The 18,628-nt window shown below is 37.7% G+C and overlaps 1 protein-coding gene across 4 annotated transcripts in view; it reads right to left on the reverse strand.

Moving 5' to 3' along the window:
- Window positions 1–860: 860 nt before the first annotated feature.
- Window positions 861–18,628, reverse strand: part of LOC127447372 (histone deacetylase 4-like) — a 293,038-nt gene continuing 275,270 nt past the window's right edge. For all 4 annotated transcript variants that reach the window (XM_051709200.1, XM_051709199.1, XM_051709201.1 and 1 more), the window contains 3 exons: window positions 9,767–9,851; window positions 8,896–9,037; window positions 861–6,886 (listed from right to left, as the gene is read on the reverse strand). In XM_051709200.1, the coding sequence (XP_051565160.1) occupies window positions 6,847–6,886; window positions 8,896–9,037; window positions 9,767–9,851 (267 nt within the window). In that variant the 3' untranslated portion in view covers window positions 861–6,846. The remainder of the gene's footprint in view (window positions 6,887–8,895; window positions 9,038–9,766; window positions 9,852–18,628) is intronic.

Here is an 18,628-nt window from a genome sequence, read left to right on the forward strand (position 1 = left end):
CCGGGAGCACCCCACAAACCTTGCTGTTACAGAGATGCTCTGACCCAGTCGTCCGGCCATAACAATTTGGCCTTTGTCAAAGTCGCTCAGGTCTTTACTCCTGCCCATTTCTCTTGCATTCAACACGTTGACTACGAGAACTGATTGTTTGCTTACCATCTAATCTACCCAGACCTTGACATGTGGCCTTGTTAGGAGAGGATCAACGTTATTCACTTCACCTGTGAGTGGTCATAATGTTTTGACTCATCAGTGTACTGTTTATTTAATGTGGATTTATATATTTGAAAGTTTATGGACTGGCCCCATTCACTGCCATTGTAAGTGCCTTACTATAACTGCAATTTCTGCTTTTCTTCTTTTTAATAAAAAGGTACGAGTCGAAAGTCGACTGAGCCTTGTCGATTCAACTTGTATTGAACCTGAATCATTCCTTTAAATAACAATGTATATCCCAGGGAATTAACAAATGTAAGGTACTTTGATTCTCAATTGATTATTTTCTTTTTTTATTTGGATCTTGATATTGATTTTTCATCGCAAATAAATGATACGTCTCACATTTGTTCAAGTAAAAATAAAACCTCAAAACCATAGGATAAAACTAATTTTATAATTGAACATTAACTGAATGCTTAATTGATAGCACCCAGCCTCGTATAGACAATCATGTCTATATTTGGGATCAAACAATATAAAGTATGATATCATGAGACGAAACAAAATAACCCCAGATAAGTGATTAAAAAGTGGAAAATTTTACATACAATGTATAAAAAAAAATTATTTCATTAAAAGGCAGTCAGCATGGTTACTTCACTAAGAGAATGATCTAGGAAATAAAAACCAAGACATTGTGGTATTCAAAAACAAGGTACTTTATAATTGATGTCAAAGACAAACGTTAGAGCAAAGGTCCCAAGAAAAGTTCTATTGTAACAATGGAAAAACAAAGTGACAAAAATAATATGCATTTCTTACATTTTTGTAAACCTAGAACTGTTCTCGAGCCACAGTGGTCACAGGTATTACTGGCTGATAAGTGTTGTTTTTTTTTTATTTTGACAAACTGAAGATATATCCGTCAAGCATCTGGAAAAGCCCTTTGATGATTCCAGATGTTCTAAAGGAACAACCCTAAGCTTTTCCTAGTCTTCCTCCAGCCCCCAAAATACCTCCAGAGGAAGATTAGAAAAGAAAAAGAAAACAAACCGAAAGCAAAAAAGTCACACAGGCCAGTCTGTGTAGTGTAGTTTGTAGTTCACCTAAAACAATGCTCTACATTCTAGTCTGTATGCCACAAGTGCTAGATAACTTTGCTGTGTTGCTGTAAAATATTCAAAAGTAATTTTTCTTTCATTCATTTTTTTAAACAAGTAAAAAGCACATCCGTCGGACACAAAGAGCATAATTCTGTCTGCTTTACTGACCAGAAACAGAGGAGGAACAGAACAGCTTCCATCCTATGCGTTCTCCAATGTTGTAAAAGCCTCAAACCCTCCTGTGTTCCTCCTTTGTGCAAATATGTTACAAGGACATACAGGCATGCTGACACACAAACCATGCAGAAATCTACAGCTGTGAAGGAGAGAGACTGAAATCAACTTCACCCTGGCCTGCAAATAAACAACGCTCAGGCCAGACCTCATGGCAAATTAGCAGGAATGACAGATAGGTAAAATAAAATAGGGAAAACAAATGGAATGATTATTCTCTTTTATACAAAACAAGAGGAAAGTAAAATGACTATCCGGATGAACCGGATAATGATGTCCCTTTGAGCAAGACCGTATTGGATAGGCTGCCGTTGTTGAGACTGTTATTGCAAAGTGGTTTGGAGTTATGGGCCGATTAGTCACTAGCTGTTTTTATTAGTTTGAATATTAGTGTTATTATGAGACTCTTTTGGAACACTGCTTTACTTTTCCAGGACATTTTCAATAAATGTCAGCCTCTGCACTTCCTTAAAAAAATAATTCAGATTTGATGGACATAGTTTGGATATGATACAGCAAAAAGGCCCAAAATAGATCATTCTCGAAATGACTAAGACAAATATTTTACAATCAGAAGTGCCCAGAGAGTGACTGCTGACATCATTTGCCCAAACGAAACAATAACAAGTGAATTTAATTTCATGAAAAAAATCCAGGTTATATTAAACCCCAAAATCAAACAAAAAAATAAGAAACTATATTTTACACACAGAAGCTTATTTTTAGGACCACTGTGACATTATTGTCATGACAATTAAGCATATTTCACCCCAAATTCTCATTACTGTAATGCATCCTGACATTTGACTTTAAATATTATTATTATTTTTGTAATTCCTATTTTTCTTAGTGGTGATTCTCTTTATTGTTACAGTGATGATTTTTACTGTTTTTTTGTTGTTGTTGTTTTTTTAAATCGGTCCCAATTTATATTAGATGTATCTTTAACTACTATGTACTAACTTTAAAATACATACAATACTAGAGGTAGACCGATATATCGGTTTTACCGATTAATCGTTGTCGATAGGTGCTTTTTGGAACTATCGGTTATCAGCAAAAATCTATTCCGATAGTTTTTTTTATTCCTCCGTGTTTCTTTGATAATTACGTTTTTTAAATTGAAGTGAGGGCATGCAAAGAAAAATGTGACCATATGGACACGTCCCTCAACAGCACATACTTCATATATTGTGAATAACAATAATAATATATAGGCTATAAAAATCTTAATTTGGTAAATATTACAAATAGAGCTTTGTAATGGAGCCAAATCTCTGTCATTTCAAAATAAGAGTCCCCAGTGTGTTTCAGGCTTGTTTAGTATTAAAAGTCCCATGTTATGCACCAAATCTTCTTTATTTCGGATTATTGTTGGTTAAAAAAAATAAACATCTGGGATTTATTCATTTTGTACTCTGGCCTCTATGCCTGTGTCGACAAAGCAAATGTCTTAGCATTCTATTAATCGATTTTAAAAACTATCGGCCGATTAATTGGTTATTGGCTTTTTCCAGCAACTTAGTTATCGGTTTCGGCAAAGTCCACTATCGGTCGACCTCTATACAATACAATGTGTAACCATGTTTTTCTGCAAAATTATCACAAGATTCACATTTACTGCTACTGAGTTTGAGGTACGAGTAGATTTAGGGATAGGGTTAGGATTGGAAGAGGGTTAGGTTTAGGGTTAAAGTTCACAGTGTAACTACAGATGTAATGAAATGCAGGTACTTTAAATGTAAGTACAATGCAACAACAGGTATTTACAGAAAAAGTACATTGTGTCAAATGCTTAAGTACATAGTAGGAAAAACACAATATTAAGTGGGTTATTTAAATCAGCATGAATTAAAAGAACAACAACAAATACTACCATGATGTAAAAATACTTTAAAAATGTTCACATTCAAGTAATTACATAAGTTAGTTCTTTTTTTGCATTACAGTGATGAGAATTTGGCAGTCTCAGCTTGTAATAATTTGTACAAGTTGTTAAAATGGTAAAATATCATACAACTTGGTTCTAACGAAAACTTTTATTCCCATAGAGAGTAACCAAACAACCAACAATTTCAAATTGATGCAAAACTAAGAGAAAAATGGCAAGAACACTCACTCAAAACCCTAATGTTTCTCTTTCTTCCGTTGTACACAACATTGATTGTCTTATTAAAATCAGGGTTTGGGTAAGGGGTTATATTTTATGGTTGGTTTTTGGTTTGGGGTTTATCTTTAGAACATTTTTAATAGCATGGTTTGTTTATTTTTCTTTATGGGAGTAAAAGTTGTATGTTTTTGTACAAGCCAACACATACGATTTCGCCAACCCGGTCTCATGGCAAATCGTAATAATAGTATGATTTTTACTATTTGCTATGAGAGCAGGTTGGAATTTGGGGGAAATGTGCTTAGTTTTCATGAAAATAATGTCACAATGTAAATACTTTCAATATTTATATGCTTAAATATACATTTATTTATATTTAAACAAAATATAATATCTTCTGATTTTGGGAAGGAAATACGACCCAGGCATGTTCTGAACAGGTTTGGAGAGATTTACCCCAATGCTAACTTAAGTAATTCAAACATATTCAAAATCTTGAAAGGTAGAATAAAACAACTGAAATCCATTTTGCATTGACCAAACAAAGGTAATTGTGATGTCAGCATCTACTCTACTTTTCACACCAAATTCATTCAGCATTAAATTTAAAGTGTCAGTCCATAATATTTTCCGAGAGCTTTTTGTATTAGTTTAGCAAGAGCTCTGTCATAATAAAGCCGGAATAATGAAGAGCATTTTGACTTTTGATTAAGCGGTTGCGGTGCCAGAGTAATGCTACTGTGAATGCATAAAACCAACAGCAGCTTTAAACAGTGCCTTCAGTGAAACCAGTGATGGGCAAAGCCAGACCACATACTGATATACTGTATATCACTTTGCAATACTAATTTTCTCATTTGAGTCTGCAATATTTATAATATATAATATATCTATAGATCTTTGTAATATAAATCTACTATGAACAGAACACAGTAAATACACAATTGTTGGAATCATTATACAAAGTAAAACCATCTCCCTCCCTTCACCTATAAAAAACGATTAAAAGATAAAACAAATGAAAAAAAGAAGAAAACAATTAAAAAAGGCTGTTACTCTCTGAAACAAGAAACTAAAGATCTTAAGCATGTAAAACACATTGTCAACTATATAAATGAACAATGAAAAAGAAAAAAAGTATAAAAATAGGACAAACAAGGTCACAAGGCCAGAAAAAAGTAACAAAACATAGACAAACAGACAAAAAAAAAAAAAAAAAAAGGGCGAAAGCCCACAGTGGAGTAGTCATACGTGACCGGCATATACAAATATGAAGTCAAGGAACAATGGCAACAGTGAATCAAATCGCCTTCCTTAATGTGTCTCATATTTAACGTACATGATACACATGAAAAAGAATGCCAAAGGTAGTTGCCAAGAGGCTAAACATGAGTCAGTGTTGTCAAACAAAATAATTACCCCTTAACCAGTCCAGAATCCAAAAGGTACATGTACAATCAAAGTCAAGCCAAATTATCTACTGTCAGCATGCATAATTGCATATATATGTACAGTTCTACTGTATGTGCCGTTTAAAAGCATTGGTACACTGCCCCCTACAGGTCAAGGATGCAGCTACAAAACTCTACGTCAAAATAGTCACATGCAGATTGTCTGAGTATCACAGTTGTCTCAGAGGTGTTTTTATGATTGTGTTCTGAGTGGAAGCTGGTGGTTTCACTACTTCCTGGATTGTGTTGTAGCACCTGCCCCTATAGTGAAAGGACTATTACGTTGTGTAGCGATGCCCTTGCACAGGCCAATCGGCAGGAAACGTGCCGCTTTACACCAGCCCTAAATCTCACCAGGAGGCACATCTGAAGGCGAAATGGTTCATTTAAAATCGTTAACCAGCCCTTTTCCTATTGTTTTTTTAAAGGTGTCAATAAAACTGACCATCTGCTGAGTAGAATAATAGTAGTGATACGCTAGTGGCCTTGATTAACTGTAAAGGAATCTGAAAACTAGACATTCATGAGTATAAAAGTACAACATGTTGAGAGAGGGAAAAATATAGTTTCTTTTAAAGCACAAATTGTGTTTTTTTTGTATGACAAATCGTTATTGCAGCCCTATACTAAATGCTTGCAGCTAGTGGCAGATAACTACTGTTTTAACAGCAAATTCATGCTTCGAAATAGTTGCTGTTAATCTATGGCAGATGAATTCAAACTTGGCAGATGGAAAGATGTTCCGCAATGGTGCATGCTGGTCAATGCTTTCGAAAAGGAGGACGAGGTGTGTATTTGGTCATTAGAGTTGAAAAGTCGCTACACATTGGCTTGCCTTCTAAAGCACTGGAGAATTCAATTGAAAAGTGCTCAAACAATGTTTGCCCTTGGATAGCTGGCAACTACCTTACAAGTTAATTTGTTATGTGATGTCCAACACAAGCACAGTAAAATGACAGAACAGGAAAAAAAAAACAGTAAAAAGTTCAATAATGTGTGTGAAGCGTGACAATTTCTGCAGGGAGTTCCTGGTAAACATGCTGAGGGGTTTTTCCGATTCTTCAGGCCAGCCTTTGACCCTCACATGTACCACCTCTTGAAAAGCAAGAACAGAGGTGGAATGGAGCTCAACATTTTCAACCCCTCCTGTAACTAGTTTAAGGCAATGTTCTTCTCAATCCATCACAAAAAAAGGCACAAACTCGCATTGTCCACTCTTATGGCTCTCGGTTGGGTTTCCCAATTCTTCACTCTCTCCCAATCTCAGATCTCATCTTCCAAAAACAATGTCAGAAGCATTTAGCAGTAACTTGGATGACAAATGGAATGAGTCACTTCTTTTCTTAAGACAAACAAACATGACAACGAATAAAAACGAGAAGGATGCGGCTGCATTGTGGCCCACAGCCAAAGTCAGTCATGTGGACTTTAGTGGCTCTGGAAAGAAACATAACAAAAGTTCTTGTTGAAAGCACCAGCTCTCACATCTAACAATGGAACATAAGTCAATGTCCTGCTCAAAAGTATGCGTCCATGTGGACAGACCAGGTACTGAATCCTAGTAGTTCTGCCACAGACAGAGACTGTCTAACAGGGCTGAGACTGTTGCACTCTGGGTGTCATGGAGGTTTCTTCAGGCCGTTTCGAGTCCCGTGCTTAAAGTGCGCACATCATGCCCTGCCAGGCAGAGGTGGGACAAAAAATGAAACGAGTGGAGAGAGCAGAGTGAGCACAGAGACTTCAAGAGGCTCTGAGCCAAGAGGGTCACCAAGGCAGTTAAATGGACCTTCTACAATGGAGGTTCCTCTTCCATGGGCTCCTCCTCTGTCCTGTTGGGGGACATATACAGACATTCTTAATTTCATCATGAGAGCATCGTTCTCCTACATGTACACATACATACACATGTAATAGAAATGTGTTTTATACACAGAACCCAAGTTCCTCAGGATCGCTGAGTAAGGAGTTACTAACAGCACTATAACAGCAACATCTTCACTGTCATCCAAGTTGCAGAATATTAACTCATGTCATAGCACCTTCCATGAGAATTTTTTTAGATAACTTAATTGCTATAAACTTTTTGACAAACATATAGCACTGTAAACAAATATACATGGTAATCTCTGGGCAATGATACGTTTAAAGTTTCGTGAAAATATACAACACAGTTACTGAGGTAATGCATCAAATTATTGTCTTCGACGGCTAATCCATTAGAGTGTTTCTAAAAAACAGTGTCGGACACCAAAAATCGATTTGATGGTTTTTGTGAGGCTTTGTATGAACATGATCTGTGCCAATTTTGGCAAAGATTAGGCCCCCAGAAACATATGGAATATTATGGAATTATGGCTAATGCTTACTTTTGAAATATTAGAATTATAACTTGGGTAATTCAAAAGTTCTAACAACTTTTGCTCATGCTCTGTGCATTTTGGACAACGGGCGGTGCTGTCAGTGAAACGGTTTGTGTATGTTCATGACATTGAGAGCATTTACATGCATGATCTAACTCCGATTATGCTTAATAAGTAAATAGCTTGTAAGGTCGTGTAAACGCCTGAAACGGTTTTCCTTTATCGTGGTAAAGTCAAAAACAGTTTAAGCATAAACCAATCGACCCACTACTCGAATTTCACGCTGCATGTAAAGACCTTTACCGGCTTTCTTATCGGCTTATCCAATGTGCGTAAGTGTTGAGCCTGTACTATTTAGATGAAACATGACTGTATACGTTTTGACATCAAAAGCGGAGAATAATCAGATGATTTCAAACGTCATATGAACGTGGTTTTCTTGCGTTGTCAGATTTCTGGAATAAGCTGAGCCAATTTGCCCAAATTTGTTGGAGATTTGAAAAATTTATTCAAAAGGTTCAAAAGTTATTCGTGAAAACGTACATAAAACTTTGAACTATTGGTGGCGCTAGAGGTTTTGAGAATCTGAGGCCAGGAACACACAAATAGGATTTCGACTGAAAATTCAGTTGTTTTTCCAGAAGTATGCAGTAATAGAGTTTTCGAAACACTGCTCCAGTGTGGATTAGAGGTGAAAACGTATTATAAACAACACATTTTCAAAACGAAATCGTAGACGTGAAACCCTCCCCAATCAGTGTGCCAAATCTCACAACTTTTTACCTTACAATTCTAGGGGCTGCCATAAACCCTCAAACTAGAAAAAGAAAAGATTTAATTTGGAAAACCTGATACAGGATGTACCTTTGTTACTTGGCCCCTAATAAGAATAATAGGACATAATGGGATGTGTAAACCTGTGCTTGCTGCATGTACAGTATATCCTTGTGTGTAAGAGTGAGTGTGTAAGGATGGTCCAGAAACTTCAGGCATCTGTGCTCAATGTTGCCTGTGTGTTTTCAATTAGGACTCTGGCAGAGGGTGTCTCTCAGAAGCCCAGTTTTGCTGGACGTCTGCCCTGCATCAGCCATGCTCATTCAGAGACTCCTCAGAAACACTGCTGTCCAATCAGAGACCCCTCACACTTTTATAAAAACACATGGGGTCACATATAGAGACACACTTTCGAAGCCTGGTCTGAGCAAATTCAGCGTCCCCAAACAGAATTTGGACACTTAAATGGATAGTTCATCACAAAAATGACAATTCTGTCTTCATTTACTCACCCTCATTATTATTCCAAACCTGTATGACTTTCTTCTTCCAAAGAACACAAAAGAAAATGCAGAATTATAGCCTCTGGGACTACTTTCATTGCATCTTTTATTCCATGCAATGAAAATGAACTTTCCCTGTAAGTGTCCGAAAATATTTGGGGGCCACTAACAGACACACACGACACTGTGAGATGAGCGCACCTCTTCCCCATGTTCTTGTTGGCCACAGACAGGGAGGCCATGGCGGTCACAGTCTCCGCCTCTTCAGTTTCACACCTCTGAGCCTCCAGCAGAGAGTAGCCCAGAGTCGAGGCTGATCGCTGCAGCGAGCGCCAGTATTTACCTATGCCGCAAAACAAGGTCAAAAGGCAACCTTCAAACGTGGTAAAAGGCACAAATATTTGACACTGGCAGAAGTACTTGATAATTTCAGGAAAATGTTAAACATGGAACACAGAGAAGCAAAATGTCATGGAAAGATGTCATATGCATGCTAGTCTCGCCTAGCCAGATTTTTAACTATCGGGCATAGAGTCTGGTGCAGAAGAGATCTGACTGGCATGTAAAGCAACCAAGAGTTTGTGTTGTTTTTATGCGCTGTTTAGAAGCAGGTTTATCTAAAATATATTATACCACAATAATAGACTACCATACAAAAATATCTCCAAAAATGGTTGTACAGAAAATACAGAGAAAACGGTAGTCTTTCTGTGATGAGAATTCCTGGAATATATAGTTCTGCTCGTGGATATCTAATTTACTTGCTACCAAGTGCATCAAACAAAAAACTGATTGTCTTTCAGATATTTGATGCCACCAAATTTGCAAGCTTTGGCAAATCTAGTGATTAGTTCTTCCCTCAAAACGCTCATTGTATCAGCCTGTATCAACTTGATTTCCAGGTGGAATGATAAAACCTGTGTACCTTTACTTTGAGGTTGCGGAAAGCCTGCTAATCAGATTAGAGCTTGCCATATCAAGAAAGAACTTGCTAGTTTTGTTGTGTAATCTGCATCAGACGGTCAATGTGAGCAGCAATGGTCTGAGGCTGAGACTTTATGCTTGCACTCACTGTGGACTTCCAGAACTTTCTCCATGGAGTGAACGGCATTGGGATTCGGCCTCTGTTGCAGCACTTCTTCAGGGAGAGGCTCCAACTGAAAAGATGATTACACATATAAGGTTACACCTTTGCACAAAGACACTTTAGTACTTCACCATAATCAACATTTGATTAAATAAGGGAAGGAAATATTTCAAATGTTTTGTAAGGAATCCAGTGACATTCTAAGTTAATCAGCGCAAACAGTGTTATTGTTGGTCCATAACACCATCTAAATCCAGTATAACACCACTTAAAATACAGTATATAAACTGTAAAATACTGTCCTAACCAGGAGCGACATCACAGTTTTCCAACATCAAGTAATTTTTCTGTCCTCACTGAAAGCAAAATACTGCAAAGTTACAAAATCAAAGCCAATCAAAACATATTTGATATTTAAAATAATTTACCCAAACCTTACAACTATTGTTCTTAAGAACTAAAAACAATGCAAGTTCTAGCATGAACCCGTGTACCTTTGTGAACAAGTTTCTCTTTTGTATTCATGAATGCGCAACGGACATCAAGACTTTCACTGAAAAATGATATTGTAAATGACTGTACAACTTCAGAAGGTGTGAAATATGAAACATGAGATGCATGGTCTACTTTTGTGATTCTTTTTATGGTCTTTTTTTAAGCTTTAAAGGAATAGTTCACCCAAAAATGAAAATTCTCACATCATTTCCTCACCCTCATGCCATCTCAGATGTGTATGACTTTCTTTCTTCTGCAGAACACAAACAAAGATTTTTAGAAAGATATCTCCACTCTGTAGGTCCATGCAATGCAAATGAATGGTGACCAGAACTTTTCAAGCTCAATCAAAACTCATAAAGTCAGCATAAAAGAAATATATACAACTCCAGTGGTTAAATATATGTCTTCAGAAGCGATACGATAGGTGTGGGTGAGAAACAGATCAATATTTAAGTCCTTTTTTTTTTTTTACTATAAATCTCCACTTTTTGAACGTGAAAGTGGAGATTTGTAATAAAAAAGGATTGAAATATTGATCTGTTTCTCACCCAAAGTGATTGCATTACTTCAGAGGACATATATTAAACCACTGGAATTGTATGGATTACTTTTATGCTGCATTTATGTGATTTTTGGAGCTTGAAAAGTCTGGTCACCATTCATTTGCATTGCATGGACCTACATAACTGAAATATTCTTCTAAAAATCTTTGTTTGTGTTCTGCAGAAGAAAAAGTCATACACATCTGAGATGGCATGAGGGTGAGTAAATGATGAGAGAATTTTCATTTTTGGGTGAACTATCCCTTTAATTTGATCCAACTTCTACTGTATTGACAAGACAGAACTGGATATTAATTTTAAGGACATTTTGTCAATTGTTTGTTTTCTATTTCTGCAGCAATGCATGGCTAAGCCCTGCCCACAGTGAAATCTCACTGGTCCAAAATCCTGCTCCACATAGCTGTATATTCAACATCGAATATGTTTTTGATTGGCTGTGATTGTGTAGTGTTGTGCAGCATTTAGTTTCCAGAGTGGCAGATATATTACTTGTCACTTTGCACCTGGCTAGGACACTCTATGAGGTAAGATCATTCAGCAACTGACAACAAACTACAAAATACACATCACTGACATATTTATAGATGCAGGCCCTGCTGGTTTTTGTTTGCAGGGGACCACCAATGGTTACCTGACATTAAACGCAATAGCAAAGCAGTGTTTGTACTCTGATGGGGGCTCCCAGATGTGTTGAAAATTGTATATTCGAAAATTCTCTAAACAAAGTCAATAATACAGGGCTTTGTGCTTTGTCACACTGCACAGGCAAACCTCACGACAGTTCAGGGACCAATGGGGCCAGGGCTCAGAGGAAACAGCGAGCATATGACACTGCATTCCTGATGTGGAATGATCCCATTTCCCGCTGGCTGAGTGCTGCATTTTTTCACCCCCGTGTGAAAAACACAAAATCCACAGCCAAGGCATTTTATGTGTGAACATAAAAGACGAAGACAAAGGCATGCATGCTGTCATTCACCCTTCATAAAGCATTTGCATGACAAAGAAGAGTAAAAATAATTTATGAAAACAGGATGGAGTGAATATAGCAAGAGGAGAGGGAGAGAGCAAAGAAGCTTTGGTTTAATTAAAACAAATAAGACGAGGGCAGGGGGACTGAAGGCCGTCTGAGGAGACGGAAACTTTAATCCTGCTGGCACGACACATGGACATATCAAACCCCCTTGGCATTTCTAACACAATCACCCACATACTAAGAACACGCACTGTCCTATTCCTCTCATAAACACAAAGTATGTTTAAATGCACTTTAAATGTTCAATTTCAGTCATTTTAAAGCTTTTTAGTCCAACTAATTCTACCAGTTCAATTTTTGCAAAGTCGGACTAACAGACCTAGATAATGCAATTGTAGCTCGACTTCATCCAGCATATATACAAGTTGATTGGACTGCTCTTGGCCTAGGCATTGTGCAAAGTATATTACAAGCACTTCCTTAGCTGATGTCCCTCCTTTAAATTTTCAACTATTGCACATTGTGGTATGCATACTCAGACAGAGAGATGAACACTGTAGCTAAGACTGCAGTCAACTATGCATAAACTTCTCAGCAAATTTCAGAAAGGAGAAATGATGAGGAAAAGAAGGGTGAATGGGATCGGGAAAAGATGTGAGCCGAATTCAAACTTTCACTGCCCACATGAGCACCGAAGTTCAATGTGCTAACTGCAAGGTCACGGCACTGACAGTACACTAAGATTTCCACACCGTGCTGACTTCAGACAGGCAAGCAGACAAACCCTTTCGTTGAAATGCATGAGTGTGTTGCTGAGCTAGTGGAAGACTGCCATTGCCTTTCAGAACCTCGGGCATCAGGCGGAACGCCAAACAAGAGCAAGTGCAGTATAAGGCCAAGATCCAGGGTTGCCAGACACAACGCTCTCGCACTGGACAAAAGAGAGCCTTGTTCAGCCACTGGCACCTCACACACTGAAATCTAATGGATGTACCATAACAGCTCTGAGAAGATAGCGCACACCCAACACCTCTCATGCTTCCTTCAACAAGTACTGCAACACATTCTGAATAAAGTGTTTGTTCTGAGGAAAGTAAAGTCTTGTGGTGGGTCATGTCTCACTGACATTTATTTTGTGGGAGCAATTGGCAATCTACTCAGAGGTGGAGTGCTTATTCCAAGCTTGGTAGAAGCCCACAATCATATGTGTGCTGCCTTCAAGTCTTCCTGTGAAGGTCCTACTTACGAGTTCGGAAATCGGAATTATGATGTGATTTAAGTGATTTTGGTCTGAATAAAAGGAAAGGACTAGGCAACCTCACAATTCTTTCACTCCTTTTCACATTCCGACAAAGACAGGAAGCTTATCAAGCGCTAATGCAACCAAACTAGGTGCAAAGCATGCGCATAGAGCAATTTTGCATTTTTTAGTATTTTATCATTATCATACTACCAAAGACAATGACTGAAAATGTAGTTTGCTCACACAAGCCAGTCGCCTCACAAGTAGTATTTTCTGATAAGCTTGATGTCTATTCTTCAACACAAGTACACAAAATCCATATAAACAAAAATTTAAAGTCAACATTGACAAAAAAATGTGGAAGGTAAACTGTGCCATTTCTGCGCCACTAGCAGCAATAAACGAAAGTGAAAGATAATGATTGTATTCAAACTTGATTTTTGAAGGTTTTTAAAACCTACAGATGAAAGTCATACAGGTTTGGAAAAACAAGTACTGTAAATTAGATGGAATTCAAATTTTGGGGTAAACCATCCCTTTTCATTGACAATGTTGACTGTACAAATTAGTTTATGGCCAATACCAATTTGTGCCCACCATGATTCTTTAATTGACACCGGGGCTGGTTCTAGGGTCAGTGGACATTTGGGGCTTAGCCCAGATCTCTTTGGATACATACTGTATGGGGCCATCCTTTGATGATATATATAAATATAATACACTTTACATTAAATCCTACATCTGTGAGATAGGAAATCTTATTTCTATTTATATAGTAAATCTTTACATATAACTGAAACTAAAACTAAAAGGTCCCTCTAACTTTTGTCTCATACATATGATGATCAGAAATGGCACGCTTTTAAAACTATGTACTTAAGAACGTGATTAAAACCCCCCCCACTATAACGTCCCTATCGGCTTTCCGTAATTCGACGCACACTGTGTACAATTGACAGTTTTATATTCATTCTTCGGGTGCTCTTTGAAAAGTTAGTTTAGAAGATAGCAGGCTGCAAATAGACTAAAATAGGCGCTTACGAGATAATAATTGTTGCTAGATATGGCAAAGTTATTTTGCCCATGGAAGGTTCCTCTTCCATGGGCTCCTCCTCTGTCCTGTTGGGGGACATATACAGACATTCTTAATTTCATCATGAGAGCATCGTTCTCCTACATGTACACATACATACACATGTAATAGAAATGTGTTTTATACACAGAACCCAAGTTCCTCAGGATCGCTGAGTAAGGAGTTACTAACAGCACTATAACAGCAACATCTTCACTGCATGTCATCCAAGTTGCAGAATATTAACTCATGTCATAGCACCTTCAATGAGAATTTTTTTAAATAACTAATTGTTATAAACTTTTTGACAAACATATAGCGCTGTAAACAAATGTACGTGGTAATCTCTGGGCAATGATACGTTTAAAGTTTCGTGAAAATATATAACACAGTTACTGAGGTATTGCATCAAATTATTGTCTTCAACAGCTAATCCATTAGGGTGTTTCTAAAAAACAGCGTCGTGGCTCTTGACTTAAAGTTTGCAAATTCCTCGAGCACATCTGTATATATTACTCTTTGTTTTCAGGGTTATACACTGGCGGCCAAAAGTTTGGAATAATGTACAGATTTTGCTGTTTCGGAAGGAAATTGGTACTTTAATTCACCAAAGTGGCATTCAACTGATCACAAAGTATGGTCAGGACATTACTGATATAAAAAAAAAAACAGCACCATCACTATTTGAAAAAAGTCATTTTTGATCAAATCTAGACAGGCCCCATTTCCAGCAGCCATCACTCCAACAACTTATCCTTGAGTAATCATGCTAAATTGCTAATTTGGTACTACAAAATCACTTGCCATTATATCAAACACAGTTGAAAGCTATTTGGTTCCTTAAATTAAGCTTAACATTGTCTTTGTGTTTGTTTTTGAGTTGCCACAGTATGCTATAGACTGGCATGTCTTAAGGTCAAAAATGGCAAAATAGAAAGTGCTTTCTCTAGAAACTCATCAGTCAATCATTGTTTTGAGGAATGAAGGCTATACAGTGCTTGAAACTGCCCCAAAAAACGGAAGATTTCATACAAAGGTGTACACTACAGTCTTCAAAGACAAAGGACAACTGGCTCTAACATGGACAGAAAGAGATGTGGAAGGCCAGATGTACAACTAAACAAGAGGATAAGTACATCAGAGTCTCTAGTTTGAGAAATAGACGCCTCACATGTCCTCAGCTGACAGCTTCATTGAATTCTACCCGCTCAACACCAGTTTCATGTACAACAGTAAAGAGAAGACTCAGGGGTGCATGCCTTATGGGAAGAACTGCAAAGAAAAAGCCACTTTTGAAACAGAAAAAACATAAAGAAAAGGTTAGAGTGGGCAAAGAAACACAGACATTTGACAACATTTAATTGGAAAAGAGTGTTATGGATCTTAACCCCATTGAGCTTTCGTGGGATCAGCTAGACTGTAAGGTGCATGAGAAGTGCCTGAAAAGACAGCCACATCTATGGCAAGTGCTACTGGAAGTGTGGGGTGAAATGTCACCTGAGTATCTGGACAAACTGACAGCTAGAATGCCGAGGATCTGCAAAGCTGTCACTGCTGCACGTGGAGGACTTTTTTATGAGAACTCCTTGAAGCAGTTTAAGAAGTTCTTTAAAAAAAAAATTCAAATTGTAATAGTAATTTTTCACGTTATTAATGTCCTGACTATACATTGTCATCAGTTGAATGCCACTTTGGTGAATAAAAGAACCAATTTCTTTCCATTAGAGCAAAATTGGAACATTATTCCAAATTCTGGCCACCAGTGTATATCTTAATATTTGGTATGTACTGGATCTGAATGGACCCACTCAACACAGTTTTCAATATCTCACCAAGACAGGAATGCTGACCAGACACACAGCCGCAATCGCATATAGCGAGCACTTGTCTTGCATGCACACACTTACATGAGCGCTGGAAAGCAGCTGACAACAAGACAGCATATGTGTACTTTGGTGTCATATATAGATTAAGGTGTTATTTGGTTTTATCGCTACTGTGGCAAAACAGGTATCATTCATTTACATGTATATTTCTTAATATTAAAATATATAGTTAAAATATTGAAGTATAATATGTTCTAGTATCAACTGATACCAAAGCACTGTACTTCTGAAATCACTAAAAGATTATAAAACCATTCGGGCTTTACGGAAAACACTTGTAGCTGAAGCCCCAGAAGCCCAGCCCACGACTGATTCAAATTCAGATAGTAAAATTTAAAGTTTCCACTAGTAATTACGACACTATGGTTGAGTTCATCTCTGTAAATACAATCATTCCGATGTAACTTCAAGGCAGCAGTCCCATGGAGAGGGGTGAAAAGTCTGAGTATTTGAGGCCAGCTGGTCATTCATTCACACTTTCCTGCTGTGTGGTTTTACTGTAGGTCAGCGCTTGTCTCCCTGGAACGCTCCCTCAGGAATCCTCTCGGTTCAGCCGCCCCTTTTCAGCTCCCCAACCCCGCTGCGACTGCGACCCTCTCCTGCCCTGGCACTGGCTGAGGGGGAAGGGGTAGATCTTTCCGTCATTGTGACGGACGGCCCTGCCGCACTTCTATAAACTTTAATAGGTCTTGTCAGCGCACGCTAAGCTGCCTGGCAGGTATGAAACACATGCCAGTTGCCGGCAAACACAATGACAGTGGGATTTATTTGATTTTCCCCCTCACTCGTAGCCTGAGCGTGAGGGCCCTCGCGTTCTCCAGGATAAAGAAAAGCTTTTGTTAGGACGGTTCATGTCAACCTGCCTGAAGAAATATACTGTAAATTCTGTCTGTTGAGAATGGGGCATGTCCTTTAAATGTGCATTAATGGAAGCCAACTGAACTTCGGGCGGGATGCAAAACAGGGTTACCAAAAGACTGTTTAACCGAGTACCCTGAAGAGCAAGAAAGCAAAATGATTTGAGAAAATGTTACTTTTACGTCAAACATTAAAGGAATAGTTCACCTAAATGTCTTTTCAATAGAACAGCAGCTTATAGTGCCTCCATTTAAAGCTTAAAAAGGACCCAAAAGTATCAAAAAATCCATACGATATTCCAAGTGCATGAGCATGAGCACGATGAGAGAAGCTCATTCACAGTGATCCGTGTGTTCACACAAGAAGTAGTGGCGTTAAGCGCTAAACAGTTCTGGCATGAACACTCCACCTCGTGAACACTCATGCTACTGTGAACAAGCTATGATGCACGAGTCGCATGAACTTTTTTTTTACGGTACTTTTGGGTCCTTTTTAAGCTTTAAAGTGAGTTGCTATCAATTGCCATTGTACTGACAAGATGGACACGATATCCATAAAAAAAAAATAATAATAATAATAATTACTGTATGTTCCATACAAGAAACAAACACAATGCATTTTGGAACAGGTTACGGTGAGTAAATAATGACAATTGTCATTTTTAGCTGACCTATTCCTTTAACCCTTAAGCTCTGAAAGAGTTTTTAAAGATTTTCTGTTTCAGTGCAATGCCCAAAATTAAAGGCTTTAAAAAAACAAAAAACCCCAAAGAGGGTCAGTTGTTTGGTATCATTTTAAAGAAAACTATTCAAATTTTGTAATGATATAGATTATGATAAATTATGAGAAATCACACACACACACACACACACACACACACACACACACACACACACACACACGTGTACTTCATCCTAGTGTCCAAAAATGTCTTCAAGTGTCCAAAAGCCTCTCCAAACAAATAAAACATAATAATAGTACATAAGAACTATCTACACATGCAAATAAAACAATGACTAAAGGTATGCTCCCTATCCAAAGCATGGAGGCATGAGTATTGAGATCTCATTCAGTTCCATTCTGTCATTTAAGCCATCGAGTCTGTGTCATGTACTTGGCACCATTTCCTGGTGGCCATATGATCTTAGATTAAACAATCCTCTCTGCCCATATTTGGATGACTTTCACTCTGGTTGCAGCGATCTGAAACCTAATACGATTGGTGTAGTGTTCCATGTTGCTGGACAACTTACTAGATAATTTCTGATGAAGTCATCTGATCCAGGAAAGCTAACGTGTTTTTAGCCAGATGGCACATTGTTTAAATTGTATATTCTGTTTATTTTTCGTGAAGTTATAAGCGAAAACGTGGCATATAAGCAACATCTGTTCACATGTAACATGTAAGTAAAAGACATGTACTTAGAGAGCTTTCCAATGACATATGACTATTTGATCAGTTTGATGTTTCTACCGATTACAATAATATATACAGTGCAAATTTGTAAATAAATTATCAGAATGGAACATTTCTGATTTGTCTGCAAATTTCAAAGCACTTGTTCAGTTTTGGTCATAATGCCTTCATGCATTGTAAAGTACAGCTTCTAAGCTTTAAAATAATACCTATTTCATGCTGTCAAGACTGTACTTATTAATATTTAGATGAGTATTTGTCTCTTGGCAGGCCCATTAACAGGGGCTCTGACTGTTGTTATTTTGCTAGAATACACATGACCAGGCCTGACAGA

Source organism: Myxocyprinus asiaticus, chromosome 10 (assembly GCF_019703515.2).
Source record: "Myxocyprinus asiaticus isolate MX2 ecotype Aquarium Trade chromosome 10, UBuf_Myxa_2, whole genome shotgun sequence".
Taxonomy (NCBI): domain Eukaryota; kingdom Metazoa; phylum Chordata; class Actinopteri; order Cypriniformes; family Catostomidae; genus Myxocyprinus; species Myxocyprinus asiaticus.